The 13,993-nt window shown below is 24.9% G+C and overlaps 1 protein-coding gene across 1 annotated transcript; it reads left to right on the top strand.

Moving 5' to 3' along the window:
• Positions 1–8,332: 8,332 nt before the first annotated feature.
• On the top strand, positions 8,333–13,763 carry LOC145840922 (uncharacterized). Its single transcript, XM_082948279.1, has 3 exons — positions 8,333–8,485; positions 12,842–12,925; positions 13,100–13,763. Exons 1-3 carry the CDS (start codon positions 8,366–8,368, stop codon positions 13,385–13,387), a joined length of 492 nt encoding a protein of 163 aa, XP_082804405.1. The 5' UTR covers positions 8,333–8,365; the 3' UTR covers positions 13,388–13,763.
• The last annotated feature ends 230 nt before the right edge of the window (positions 13,764–13,993 follow it).

The raw sequence follows: 13,993 nt of genomic DNA, 5'->3' as shown, positions 1-13,993 counted from the left end.
AATGATATATACTTTGATTTAACCAAAACTTTAACTTGTACTATAGTTACATAAATAAACTCTTTTATAATTTATCATGATAAGATAACTTAATTAATACTTTTAGTGTTATCATAGTCCCAAATACTTATAAAAACAGGGTTGTCACACAATCAGGACCCTCAAGATAAATCAGGATATTTTGATTTTTTTAAACTCAGGCTAACTCAAAATATTTTTTTATTTATGAAACTCCAGATAGTCTTAGGTCTTTTCTAATAGTCTCATAACAGTTTTTTTTTTAGACTTGAGTGAGATTTAGTTGGATTAGTTTCAATATTTTGTTATTTTATTATCAATTTTGTTGGAGAACTTGAATTATTTTAATTTTGAGAGGAAATTTGTTATAACACTTTCAAAAATTTTAGGATGATGCAAGTCAGTTTAATGTCCTTCAGGAAAGTTTTTTTGACCCAAAGAGTGGCCACCTGGTTGTAAGGTTTAAGATCAACACTATTAGATAAAAAAAAGTTAGTAATATGTATTTCTATTAAATTAATATAGTTAGAAAAAGCTAAAACAAATTTGTTTAATTCAAACTAAAACATTTGATGTAGTCCATTTAAATACTTCTTAATTGCTGTATAACTTGATAATATTGGTAAGCTATTAAGTCCTAAAACAATATATATGGGTAGTTGTCAAGTTTGCACAAGCACCAAAATTGCACAAGAAGACTAAATTGCACAAAGATACTTTTGCACGAGGGGAATAAAAGCACAAGGAAACTAAAATGCATGATGACAAAATTGCACAAAGGGTAACTTTTGCATGAAGACACTTTTGCAAGAGCAGATAAATTTTCACAGAGACATTTTGCATGGGTTGAACTTTTTTTTTTAATATATTTATTATAATTTGTTTTAATTAACTTACTTTATTAACTTACTTTACTATCACTGTTACCCCTAAGCCTTGCCCTTGGTCGGTAACTAATTTTTTTATTAAATATTTTTTATTTAAATTTTTACTATAACTTTTACCCCTAACCCTAAGTTTAATTTTTTTTTGGTTTTTTGTTTTACTCTCGTGCAAAAATGTAATTTGTGCAAAAATGACCCTTCATGCGATTTTGTGTACAGTTTAGTCCCCTTGTGCAATTTTATCTTAGTGCAATTTTGACCTGTACCCATATATATATTCTTAACTTATGTGAGATAGGTAAAGTGAAGATTAGTTAACCTTTTTTTTGGGAAACAAAGAAGACTAAGACTTTTTTGCACAAAGACACTTCTGACACTTTTGCATGAACAGTCATTTTGCAAAAGAGTTTAAAAATAAATCATAAAAAAAAATTAAAAAACTAAAAAAAGGTTAATAAAAAGAATAACTAATAAGAAAAACAAAAAAAAAATACTGACCGAGAGTATGGGTTAGGGGTAACACTGATAGTAAATATAAAAAGTAACAAAAACAATAAATAATAAGAATAAGTTAATAAAAAAATAATTTTTTACCATGAGTAAGGGTTAGGAGTAACAGTAATAAAATATATATACCTTATATAATTTATTAATCAAATAATAAAAAATAAATTATAAAACAACAAAAAATAATTGAAAACAATATACTTACCCAGGGTAATAGTGATAGTAATAATAATAAAAAATTTTTTTTTTTAGTTCTTGCAGAAGTGTTTTTGTGCAAAAATTTCTCTTTGTGCAAATGTGACCGTTCATACAAAAGTGTCTTGTACAAATTTGACTTTTTGTGCAAAAGTGTCCCTTCTTGCATATTAGACATCTACCCTTTTTTGCAGTTGCAATTAACCTACTTTATCAGGGTAGCTGTCAAATTTTCACAAAGAGACAAAATTTTCCAAGGGCACAAAATTGCACAAATATAAAATTGTACAAGCAGACACTTTTGCACAGTTGAATTTTTTTATCATTTTTATTTTATAATTAATTTATTTATTTTATTTTTTTTTAATAGTTTTTTTACTATTTCTGTTACCCCTAACCCTTATCCTGGTAAATAACTTTTTTTTTGGTTTTTTATTAATTTATTGTTTTTTTTTTTTTTGCTTTTTATAATTTTTTTGTTATTTTTTACTCTTGTGAAAAAATGACACTCCATGCAAAATTGTAACTCTTGCAAAATTGACCTTTGGTGCAAAAATGTCTTTGTGCAATTTTTTCACCTTGTGCAAATTTGTCTTTGTGCAATTTTGTGCCTTCCTGCAATTTTATCTTTGTGCAATTTAGTAACCTCATGCAATTTTTTTTTCAATTTTGATCTGTTCCCACGTTAATTATGTTAACATTTATAATGTACATGTAAAATAATAAAAATTTGATTTGACACAAAAAATCTATTATCTAGATAACTTTTTCTGTATCATATATATTTTTTAAAAATATTTTTTATACAAAACACATTAAAAGTAGTATTACAGTATCTTATCACTGCTGTTATACTGTTTAAGACAGTTTTCTTAGCTCAAATTTAATTTTATACCAAAAATAAGTCCAAAAACTTAATAATCTTGTGCTTTTGAAAACCTATAAGAAATTTCTCAAAAACATTCACAATTCTAGTTAATAGGGATGTTTATGTTAAGAAATTCTTCCTAAACAAACTATGTTAACTGTATGAGTATACTAAGTTTAACCAGTTGGCTTAAAGGCCATATTTAGATGAAATTAAACACTCTAATTATAAAAAATTTGAAAATCAAAGTCTGGTAGTGGTCAAAAAAAATAATTTGTAATGTTTACTTTTTTTTTTTTTTTGAATAAACCTATGGTAGGCATTTTAACATTTACAGTAACCTCTTGCATCTTTAGCACTCATGTGATGTAACGCACTCTTGTTTAGTTACGCATTTTAGAATTCTAAAAAATTCAAAAAATAAAAATTTTTATTTTAATTTATCAAAATTCTTATGGCATAAAATGTCATTCCTACTCAAAAAATCCATTAATATATTTTTAATACAATGCAAGACAAGTTTATCATTATGTGGGCAAAGGTCTAATTTTCATTAACAATTTTTATTAAACATTTTTTTTTGTTCAAAAAAATAAATCCATTACAGCACCAAATGCATATTTTTGTAAAAGGCTATATAAAAAGTATACAAATATAGAAACCACACCATTTCTTAATTGTAATCAAATGCTTATTTATATATTGAATTTGCTACATAAAATAGAATATAAACTTGAAGTATTAAACAAGTCACATAAAAATAAAGTTAAAGATAAAATCTAATTATTTTTAAAGTTTGTAAAATTTTTATAAAAGTATTATTACTTAATAAAAATAAAAATCTTCTATTTTTGATAGATGTATAGTTTTATCTTTTGTTTTCATATTTTTAAATAAAGTAAACAAATTGTTAAAATTGGGAAAGTACCCAGTCTGCTTTTAACTAGCAGCAATACTAAAAAACAGCCATTATAGTGAGTATACTTGGTACCTCTTGTATCTTTACAATCTCTCATCTTTATGCATTTTTTCTGTAGACACAATGTGCGTAAATAAGTGAGAGGTTACTGTAGTTTACAAAATTGAAAAGATGCAAGTTTGTTTGTTTAAACACAAACTTGAGAAAAAGTTGTGTATGTGTTTAAATCAAGTAAAGTTTTGCACAATTAACAACTGCAGTAATGTAAAAATATTTTATTTTATGCCCTAGTGTTTTCTGTTTGCCTTAACAAAATTTCAGCACTATAAAGTAAAAACCAAACTTATTCAATTTTTTTTGTCTGTATAAGTTGACCACTAGGTTTTGATCTTGCAATATTCAATTCAGAGACTTTCTAAAGTGATTTTTTATTAAAATAGTTTTTAATGTGAATTATACTTCAAGATTTTTGAACAAAAATTTAGGCACAAATCTTACAATATCTTCTAATTTAGATTTTTTTATTTCTTGAATACTTAAATGGGGCCAAGCCATTTTACCAAAAACCTGGAATTTAACTTGAAAAAAATTTCAGCTTCAAAAGAAATTTTTGGGAAATTCTAAAAAACCAGAAATTCTGAACAAAATTTAAGAAAAACATAAAATCTTTAACAACTTTTGTATTTAAACAATGAATTTTAGATTAAAAAATATTATGAACACAAAAAAGCTTTTATATTATTTAAAAAAGTTTCTATAAATTTTATTACAAGTATGATTACAGTATCTATATGCTCTAAAAAACATTATTAAATCTTAAATTTAATTTTCTACAAAAAAAAATTGTTCTCTTAAAAACCAGGAAAATAAAAAGAAAAACTGGAAGAAATTTCTAAAACACAAGTGGCCTCCCTGATTTAAGAAGATATTTTTAGTTTTTTCCTTTAATAATTTTTTTCTATTTATATTATTATAATTTTAAAGATCTAATAATGGGTTAAGTTCTTTGATTTGTTGCCTATTCTACTTTCTTTGTTAGACCATTTTTCAAGGCATTTCTTCAGATTAGTAGTGTGTAGAAAGAATTTTTTTTTTTGATGAAAAAGTTTTATAAAGGCTTTTGAATACTGTGAAGCCATGTTGTAGATTGAACAGCTATATAATGTCCAATTATAATAATTTCAACATAAAACTTTGTTTAAAGCTAGGGATCAGGTTAATTTTCTACTAAAACTAACATTGGCTTCTACATGAAATATTAAAAGATGTACTAGAATTCATGTTTTATACATAGAAAAAACTCAATAAATTTTTTGAAAGAAAGTCAGCTTTGTAAAAACTTTCCATTACAAATCTATGGGTTGCAATTTTTTATATGTCAGTTTTTTTGGGAAGTTTAAATTTTACTGAGAATCTATCTCTGTTTTTTAGCTAGATACCTCACATTTTCACTAATTATTTCTTTAAAGAGTTTTAGCATTTGAATTTTAGAAACATTTAGAAATTAAGGTTTTGTTTTTTTAAATACAAATGAAGGGTTGTTTTTTTAACTTTTCATCAAACACAAATAATTTAATAGTTCATTAATTTAAATATTAGAAATTCACTAATTGTTCACATTTAGAATTATTTCGTAGAATTTAAAGCAAATTATGTGGTTTAGTTGTTTTTTCAGTTATTTGGTTTTTACTTTGCCCCTTTTATAACACTTATATGTATCTAACAAAACCTGATAAGATAATGTGATTTTTGTTAAGCTTTAAAAAACGTCTGGCAGCTAAAATAGAACCGTAACATGTAAGATCAATTAAAAAAAAAATTTATAAACCCTGTTTCCCACTGTGTCCCTAATTTTTATTTTTATATTGTTTTATTTATAATAAAACATTTAACCTGTATTATTTTACCTTGAAAACGTGGATACCTTAGTTTTTATAATATTCTATTCAGCCTAATGTTTCAAATGACACTCCTCATAAGTTTATATGGGCTAATATGAATGTTTAAAAAGACTTGAGTTTATAATTTTGGTTAAAACCTAAATCAGCAATTTTTAACCTGGGGTAAACTCCTTTGTTCTAAGAGGTAAATTTTCTTCATTACAAGTATTGTAAATTAAGGCAATAGGGTCCGACATTAAAAAAAAAAACTTTGGCTTTGATATGAAAGTTTTAAGTAAAAACTACAAGCCTGTTTTTATAGAATTCAAAAATATCATTAAACTTTTGAGATATTTTATTTTTTTTAAAAAGTTTCTGTTACAAACGTATGGACCACAAATTTTTAGGGGTCAATTTTCTAGGAAATTTAAAAATTTACTAAAAATCTATCTTCTTCTTCACTTTTCAAGCAATCTTCTTCAAATTTTTAGGAAATGTTCCTTATGTTAAAAAGAAAAAAACCTTACATTAAAATTTTAATAAGGTAAAAAATATACCACAGTTATTATAAAAAAAAGTGTTTTTTTTTCAAAAATGTAGGAGGAGATAAATTCAAAAAAAAGTCTTTTTTTGCTGTTTTAGTTTTCCCTTCCCATAGGAAACCTATTATGCGGCCCGACTTAGACTAGTCATATCTCAAAAAATAGTTTAAAATTTTTAAAACAATTTAAGCATCTTCAAGCTTAGAAAAAGCTCTATAAAATAAGATCAACTTATAAAAACATGTCTTTTCCTCTATGGCCTTAATGTTTATTGATTGTTGTTTTAATTTTTAAGGTAGTATTCAGCTGTAATTTGTAGTTGAATTAACTCTTAAAGTTTTAAGATTTTGTATATTTAATCAGCTAAAGTCTAAAAAGTTTAATTTTTGTCCTCAAAATTAAACACTATTTTGTATGTTGTTGGTAATTTTGGTATTAACCTTCCAAAAAGCGGTAAAACATGAAAAAAGATTAAGAACCACTGTCCTAGAAGGGTTCACCTTGATTTTTACAAGTTGTTATTATTTTGTAGAGTTTTATCTGAGCTATCAGATATTTTTAACTGCTTGATGAAAAAACTCAAAGTAATTTTTGAGATATAAGCAATCAAAGTGGGTGACCTCAATTAGTTCCTAATGAAAGATGCAAACCAAAAATGCAAATAATAATATTTCATCAAAAATCTATCTTCTCATTCATTTTTAAACTTTTTTTTTTTAATTTTGAAGAAAAGTCTTTTATTAAACTTTAAAAACATTTAAGGGCATAGGGAGTTCAGACATTTTTTTATACTAAAAATAACATTAGATCTTATATGAAAGCTTGAAGTACAAACTACAAGCCAGTTTTCATAGAGCTAAAAAATCTTAATTAACTTTTGAGATGTTGTAAACTTTATAAAAATTTTCAAATACAAACTTAAGGATTGCAAATTTTTGGGGGTCAATTTTCTCGGAAATTTAATAAATCACTAAAAATCTATCTTCTCTTTCATTTTTGCGCAAAGACCTCAAACTTTCAGGAAATGTTCCTTTTATGTTTAAAAGACTTTGAATATTGGAATAAAAAAAAATATTTTAGATTAAAAAAACAAAAAAGAAAATAGGTGGTTTTTTTTATAATAAAATTTTTATTTTTCAAAATTAGAAAAATTTCTGCATTCAATCTTTTTAAAATTTGAAAATACACTTTCTGTGAAAATTTGAAGAAGATTGCTTAAAAATTGAATGAGGAGATAGATTTTTAGTCAAATGGTCTTTTGTTGTGTTTTTAGTTTGCGCCTTCTTTTAGAAACCTATTGAGGTCACCAACTCAGATCGCTCATATCTCAAAAACTACTTTGAATTTTTTCAAGTGGTAAAAATTATCTGATAGCTCAGATAAAACTCTAAAAAATAAGATCAACTTGTAAAAATCAAGGTGGACCCCCCTCCCCTATGCCCTTAATGCAGGATTTTTAAACTTAAAAAAATAAAAAAACTACTTTTTTTTTTCTTTTATTTACACTAAGTTTTATTTTTAGTATTTTCAAAATTACAACAGCCAAAATCTTTAAAACTATAAAAGGAACGTTTGCTGAAAGTTTGATATCTAGCTCAAAAAATAGAGATAATGATAAATTTTTGGTGCTTTTCTTTAATTTCCAAAAAAATTGACCCTTGAAAGTTTGTGGTCAACAGTTTGTATCAGAAACTTTTTAGAAAAATTACAATTTCTCAAAAGTTTTTTTTATTCTCTTAAAACTGGTTTGTAGTTTGTACTTCAAGCTTTCATATATTAGCAAATGTTATTTTTAGTATAAGAAAAATGTTGGACCTCCCTATGCCCTTAATAAAACATTGCACACAGCTTACATAGCAAGTTAATTGTTTTGTTTGAATTTTTTATATAGTTTATTTTTATTCTGATTTTAAAAAATAAATATCTAAATTTTTTTTTTCATACCAGAAAATAATGTTTAGATTATAATTTTAAGTTACAGACTCATTTCATGTACTAAATATTTTGCTTTTTTCAATATGTAAAGTTAGTAATGTCTTAATTTTCTCCAAAAAGTCTGTAATCTTTTTTGCAAGCTTATACAAATCTTTAAAGATCTATTTTATGTTTTGAAACTAATTATTTGATCAAAATTATATTTCATTTTTTGAATAATTCTTATTAAGTGTTTTAATATTTATTTATTTTAATTATTTTGAATACTTCTTAAAACAATTCTTAACAATGCTAATTATTGAATTAAAGTACCTAATAGTGTCAAATTGTTTTGTTTTTTTACTTCTACAAATAGCTGTTGTGTTATTAGACTTGAATTTATAGAAGTTAAAATAAATAGTTGAGCAGAAAATTGTCATTAAATATTTTTAAACAAATATGTTTTATGTTAAATTACAAACATTTTTAAAACTCTTTTGAAGTAATCAATATGATAGTTTTTGGTAAACAGAAAACTCAAATATAAATAAGTACATAAATTTACACAAAATCATATTAACATTTTCTATTTTAGATATATTTTTTCATAAGTTTTTCAAGTTTATTGTAAGTAATAAATGGAGAACTACACAAAAATAGGCACAGTTGAGCATGAAGTTGTTTCACCCTTTGAAGGGTTACTTGACAATGTCAACATTGTTGAAGTTAAAATATCTTCAAGAAGCATTATTAATAAGGTTGGTGTTTGGTTGGTAATTGGCTTTAAAAATCTGAAATAGCACAACTGTTTAGTTTTTATTTTTATGTGTATTATTATTGACTTTGCTAAATCTATGAGAGCTGTAAAATTATTTTAAAATGTGTCACAGAGATGTATGAACCAGAAAAACTTTTTGATAGATATTAAGTCATCAGACACAGAATGTATTTGATAGCAAGTGCTACTATATTATTCAATTTATTTTTCTTTATAAAATGTATATCAGCCATTTGATTGTTTTTAGATAGTTAAAAAAAACAATACTACAATTTATCTTAAAGTTTGAAGTTTTATATACAAACTATATTTAATTGTCTTCACAAAAATAGATGTACAAACTAAAATGTTTTAGTTTTTATATAACCAGGTTGAGCATGACAACCTGAAAATTTATCCAAAACGATAATTTAGTAAATATTTTATCTTAAAAAAACTAGTGTTATTACAACTGAAAAATTAATCTGCAATTATCAAGCTGTAAGTAACTGTTTTATTTTATGACTAAACTCAGAATATCCCAGACTAGTTAAAGTTTTGAAATACTCAGTCCAACTCAGACCAATTCGAACGTTTTTAAAAAAAAGTAGGCTGACTTGGGCTTGTTACTTTATTTTACCAAAAAACTTATTAATCCTTTTATGTAATCTATTAATTTTATCTTTAGTTTGAGCCTACTTGGAAAAAAAATATCAAAAAGTTTTTTTGATAAACTTAGGCTAGTTTGAACTTTTTTTAAACTCAGACTAAGTCATACTTGGTTGTTTTTTTTTTCAAAACTCCGGCTAGTTTGTTTAATGTTCCTCAGGCTTGTTTTTTTAGACTTTGATTTTCTTTAAATTTATGTTTAAGTCCTCTTAAAACTAATTTTGTGTATCAAGATATTTAAGCTTTATTATCTTTTTTATTATTTTAGCTTAAACATAATTTTTTAAGTTTTCTATCCACTCAGATTAGTCAAATGTAACTCAGAATAGTTTTTAGTCATACTGACTGTTTTTTTTTTTTGCCTCAAATGATAGCAACCCTGTTTAATGAAATAGTTTTTAAAATGTATCAATTGGCTTTACAGACTTAGCTGTTGTACTTTTATACACATTATTGTACTTAAGTTTTGTACTTAATAACATTATTATGTTTTAAACTGTTATAGTTATAAAAATAATACTTGCAAATTTTATAAGTAAATGAAGATTTCACCATATTTATTTCATTTGTTATTTGGTTGTTAATATGTGTTATAAGCTTGTCAATTTTTTTTTTATTTATAATGTGATAAAGTGTTAACAATCTACTACTAGTACTGTATAAAGTACTTTCTATATTTTAATAGTTGTATCAATGTGTTAATTTATAAGATTTTAGTAAATATTTTAAAACATTAAGCAAAAAAAATAAACAAAATTATGTCGAGTATGACTAGAACATTGCTTAATTTATAAATCACAAAACATGAACTTAATTAAACATTTGATACGTATTCATACATTACTAATGAATAACCTGAATATAATAGTACATACCAGTTTTTTTAATATTATTTAAAAAGTTAAACAAATAGTTAAGGTTGTGCATGTTTGTAAAGAAGCCTGGAATCCTGGAATTTGAAAATTTTTGAACAAAATCTGAAATTTTGAACAAAAATCTATTAAACACCTGGAAAAACCTGGATTTTAAAACAATGTTTATATTTTAAGTAATGAAATTTTGATTTGACACAAGAAATCTGTCATTTAGATAAAATATGTATTTTGTTTTTTATTAAAAAACACATTTAAAGTAGTTTTACACTATCATTTCAATGTTGTTATACTTATTAAGGCCATTGTAAGTCATGTTTTTTACAAATTGATCTTATTTTACAGAGTTTTTTCTAAGCTTTTAAATGCTTTTTATGGTTTTAAAAAATTCAAATTATTTTTTGAGATATGACCAGTCAAAGTCGGGCTGCATAATAGGTTCCCCATGGGAGAGGAAAACTAAAACAGCAAAAAAAGACTATTATGTTTAAAATTTATCTCCTCCTACATTTTTCAAGCAATCTTCTTTAAACTTTAACAGTCTAATCTTTATACAACAACAAAAAATGTTACTAGTTAGTTTGAAAAATTTTAAGTAATTTTTTTTTTTGTCATAAAACTTTTATTTTTTCAAATTATCAAAATTCATGAGTAAAGTTTTTTTCTTGTAATGTAAGAAACATTTCCTGGTAATTTGAAGAAGATTGCTTGAAAAATGAAGGAGAAGATAGATTTTTAGTGATTTTTAAAATTTCAGAGAAAACTGCCCCCAAAAATTTTTTGGTCCATACATTTGTATTGGAACTTTAAAAAAAAATACCTCAAAAGTTAAATGATATTTTTCAATTCTATAAAAACTGGCTTATAGTTTGTAATTAAAGCGTTCATATAAAAGCCAAAGTTAATTTTTGTAAAAAAAAGTGTTTCACCCCCCTATGGCCTTAAGACAGTTCTATACTTAAAACTTATTTTTTTAGTAATTATAGACCACTTTCAAAAAGCTGCAAGAAATTTCTTAAAAACTTTCAGCAACCCTGCTTATATGGCTATAAGCTTTTAAATAAGATTGTATAACTAAAAGCATAACATTTTATGCTTATGATAAAAAGTAGTGGATCTCCGTGCAATAAAGTTTATGTATAACTTGAATATTTTTTTTTATGTATCAAAAGTTTGAAAATGCACAGCTTTTTAAACTTATTTTTTGTAAATCCTAATAAATTGTTGTAGCTAAAATTTATAATGAGAAAAAACAGAAAACAGTACTATGAAAATCTTTGATAAACTTTTTATATTTGAAATCACAGTGTCTTTTGTTTATTAAGATAATATAATATACTGGCTATGAAAATTAATATATGTATTGTGATAAAAGATTTACTATTTTTTTTACTGTACACCTATGTAGCAAATAAAAGCCTAAATTGTTTATTGTTTTAAAATTATATGTCTTTAGACATATGTGTTTTCATTTCTATAAATATAAAATGTTAATAAATCATAACAATAGTTTTTTATTGTACTTGTTAATAAGTAGTATACTATCTCAAATTGGTTTTAAGTAATTTAAATGGAAACAATTAAAATTACACTAGGGGACTAAATTGTTTGAGGACACAAAATTGCACAAAGATACTTTTGCACAAAGGGACAAAATTACACAATGACAATTTTGCAAGGGGGTCATTTTGCAGGAGAGTATATAAAAACAACAATTATATATAAAAAAAAAATTTAAAGATAAATTGATAAGGAAACAAAAAAAAAATTACTGACCGCGGGTAAGGGTTAGGGATAACAGTGATAATAAAAATAACTAATAAAATAGTTATTAAAAAAAAATAATTAATTAATTAAAAAAAAAACTACCAACCAAGGTTCAGAGTAACAGAGATAATAACAAAAAAAAAAGTTTAAAAAAAAAGAACTTGTGCAAAAATGTCTACGTGCAAAGTTGTCCCCTCCTGCAAAAGTGTCTTTGTTCAGTTTTCTAGCCATCGTAAAGTTTTGTAAGCTTGTCCGAATTTGACAGCTACCCATCTTAAATGGTTTATTACTTATATTATAAAAAATAAACATTTTAAATTATATATGCAACAAATTTTCTTTCATGCAAAATCAAGCATACATTTTTAGGGAAGCATTAGTACAACATTTTATTACAACTTACAGTTTCTTTTTCGTATATATTTTAGTAGAAAAACAACATAAGTATTTAATCTCATGATAAAGCTTTTTAAACATTTAATTAAGGGAAGTGAAATTTTATTTAAAGGTTTACCTTAATATTGTTAAATATGAATTAAAGGGTTTGTTGTTAAATAAAATACTTTACCTTAATAAGAAAAAATTAATGAGTTTCAAATTCATTATTTCTTAAATTGTGTGCACAAGTGTTTATTGATATATTTTTTAATGATTGAATTATTGTTTTTTAAAATGCTGATAATCAAAAATATAAACTATTTCTAGTAGTACTTAAAGCTATAAAATAGTCTTAATACTTTTTGTATACAAAGTTCAGACTTTTTATACAGAAGTTTTATTAAAAATTGTTTTTATAAAAAATTGTTTTAGACAGACTGTTTAAAAGTTCCAAAAATTTATCAACTTAGTTTCCAAATCAAATAAAATTAGTTTGATATTAAGTGCGCGGAGTTTGCTAAGAACTTTTCCAAGTTTCAAGTTTTTTAAGTCAAAAAGTAATCAAGCTGTCTTTTAAACCTGTTTTACATATACAACAAATATATGTAAAACGCAACCTATGTAGCTTATTAGGTCGTTCTCACCAACTTACTATTATTTTTATTAATCAGTGCGTGGGGTTCGCCAACAACAAGCTGAAAAAAGAAAATGTTGACGGAGTTTTGTTGATTGGACAAGGCAACTGTGGCAATCAGGTTATTTTGTTGTTATTTTTGATTTATAATAACTTTTCACTGTTAACATTTTGTCATTTTCTGTAAAAAAATTCAATCTGTTATAAGTTTAATTATTTTCTTGAAAACAAACCAATTTGAAACTTTAAAAACGCTACTTTAGAAACGAAATTTTAAATGTATAAATTTTCAAAGGTGCGAAAGTGCGCAAAGGCGTTGCACAAGCGAAACAAGAACCCATCAGCACGTGACCAGAATCGCAGCAACGCATTGCAGCAGAACGATTGCAGCAAGAAGTTTGCATTGCAGCAGTGCGACGCGGAAGGCAGCAAGATGTACGAAGACTTGTGGGCTTGCAACCACGATGAGCTGGACCTGGACATGCTGGCTGTCAAGATGAAGGTGAACGTGTTGTACGTGCTCCTGTGCAAGAACAAGCTGCCGGATAAACTGCAGCAGCACCCGCACAGAATGAACGTTTGATGCATAAACAAGTAATAGAGATATAAAATACGTGCCAACAGTAGTTTCACTTGGGTGTTAGTTTAAGAGGTAGTTTTTGAAAAAGCTTGATTTAAATATTTTGTGATTTCTAGAGTTTGGTTACTTGTAATGTTTCAATTTTTAGTTGTTAAAATACACTATTTAGTACTGATTATAAAACTGCGCTGTTTAAAACTTGCTTTTAATAATATTTGATACATTATTTTTACTTGCTTATAAATTGGTGAAATATTTAATAAAAGGTTTAGTAAAGAACAATGTTTTACACTTTCGTTCCTAAAGTTTTTTTTTAAGTTACTTATAGTTAAAATTATTTGAGTTGACTTTAAAATACTTTGTATTTATATAAATAGTAAGCACAAACTTGATAACTCATATTTTAAAATACAAGTTATTAATAAATATTGTTTAATTAAAATACGTTCTTTTTTTGTTTCTTAAGAAACTGTATAATACATTTTTTTAAAACTCATGATTTTCTTATATTTAAACTCAGTTACAAATATTTTCTCCACTTCATAAATAACAATTTAAATACTAGAAAAACTAAAGGCTTTCCAAAAAAAGAATTGATATTCCTGTATA

The sequence above is a fragment of the Thalia democratica genome, chromosome 7 (genome assembly GCF_965202585.1).
Source record: "Thalia democratica chromosome 7, ktThaDemo2.hap1.1, whole genome shotgun sequence".
NCBI classification, from domain to species: Eukaryota; Metazoa; Chordata; class Thaliacea; order Salpida; family Salpidae; genus Thalia; species Thalia democratica.
This window is presented reverse-complemented; position numbering and strand designations above follow the sequence as displayed.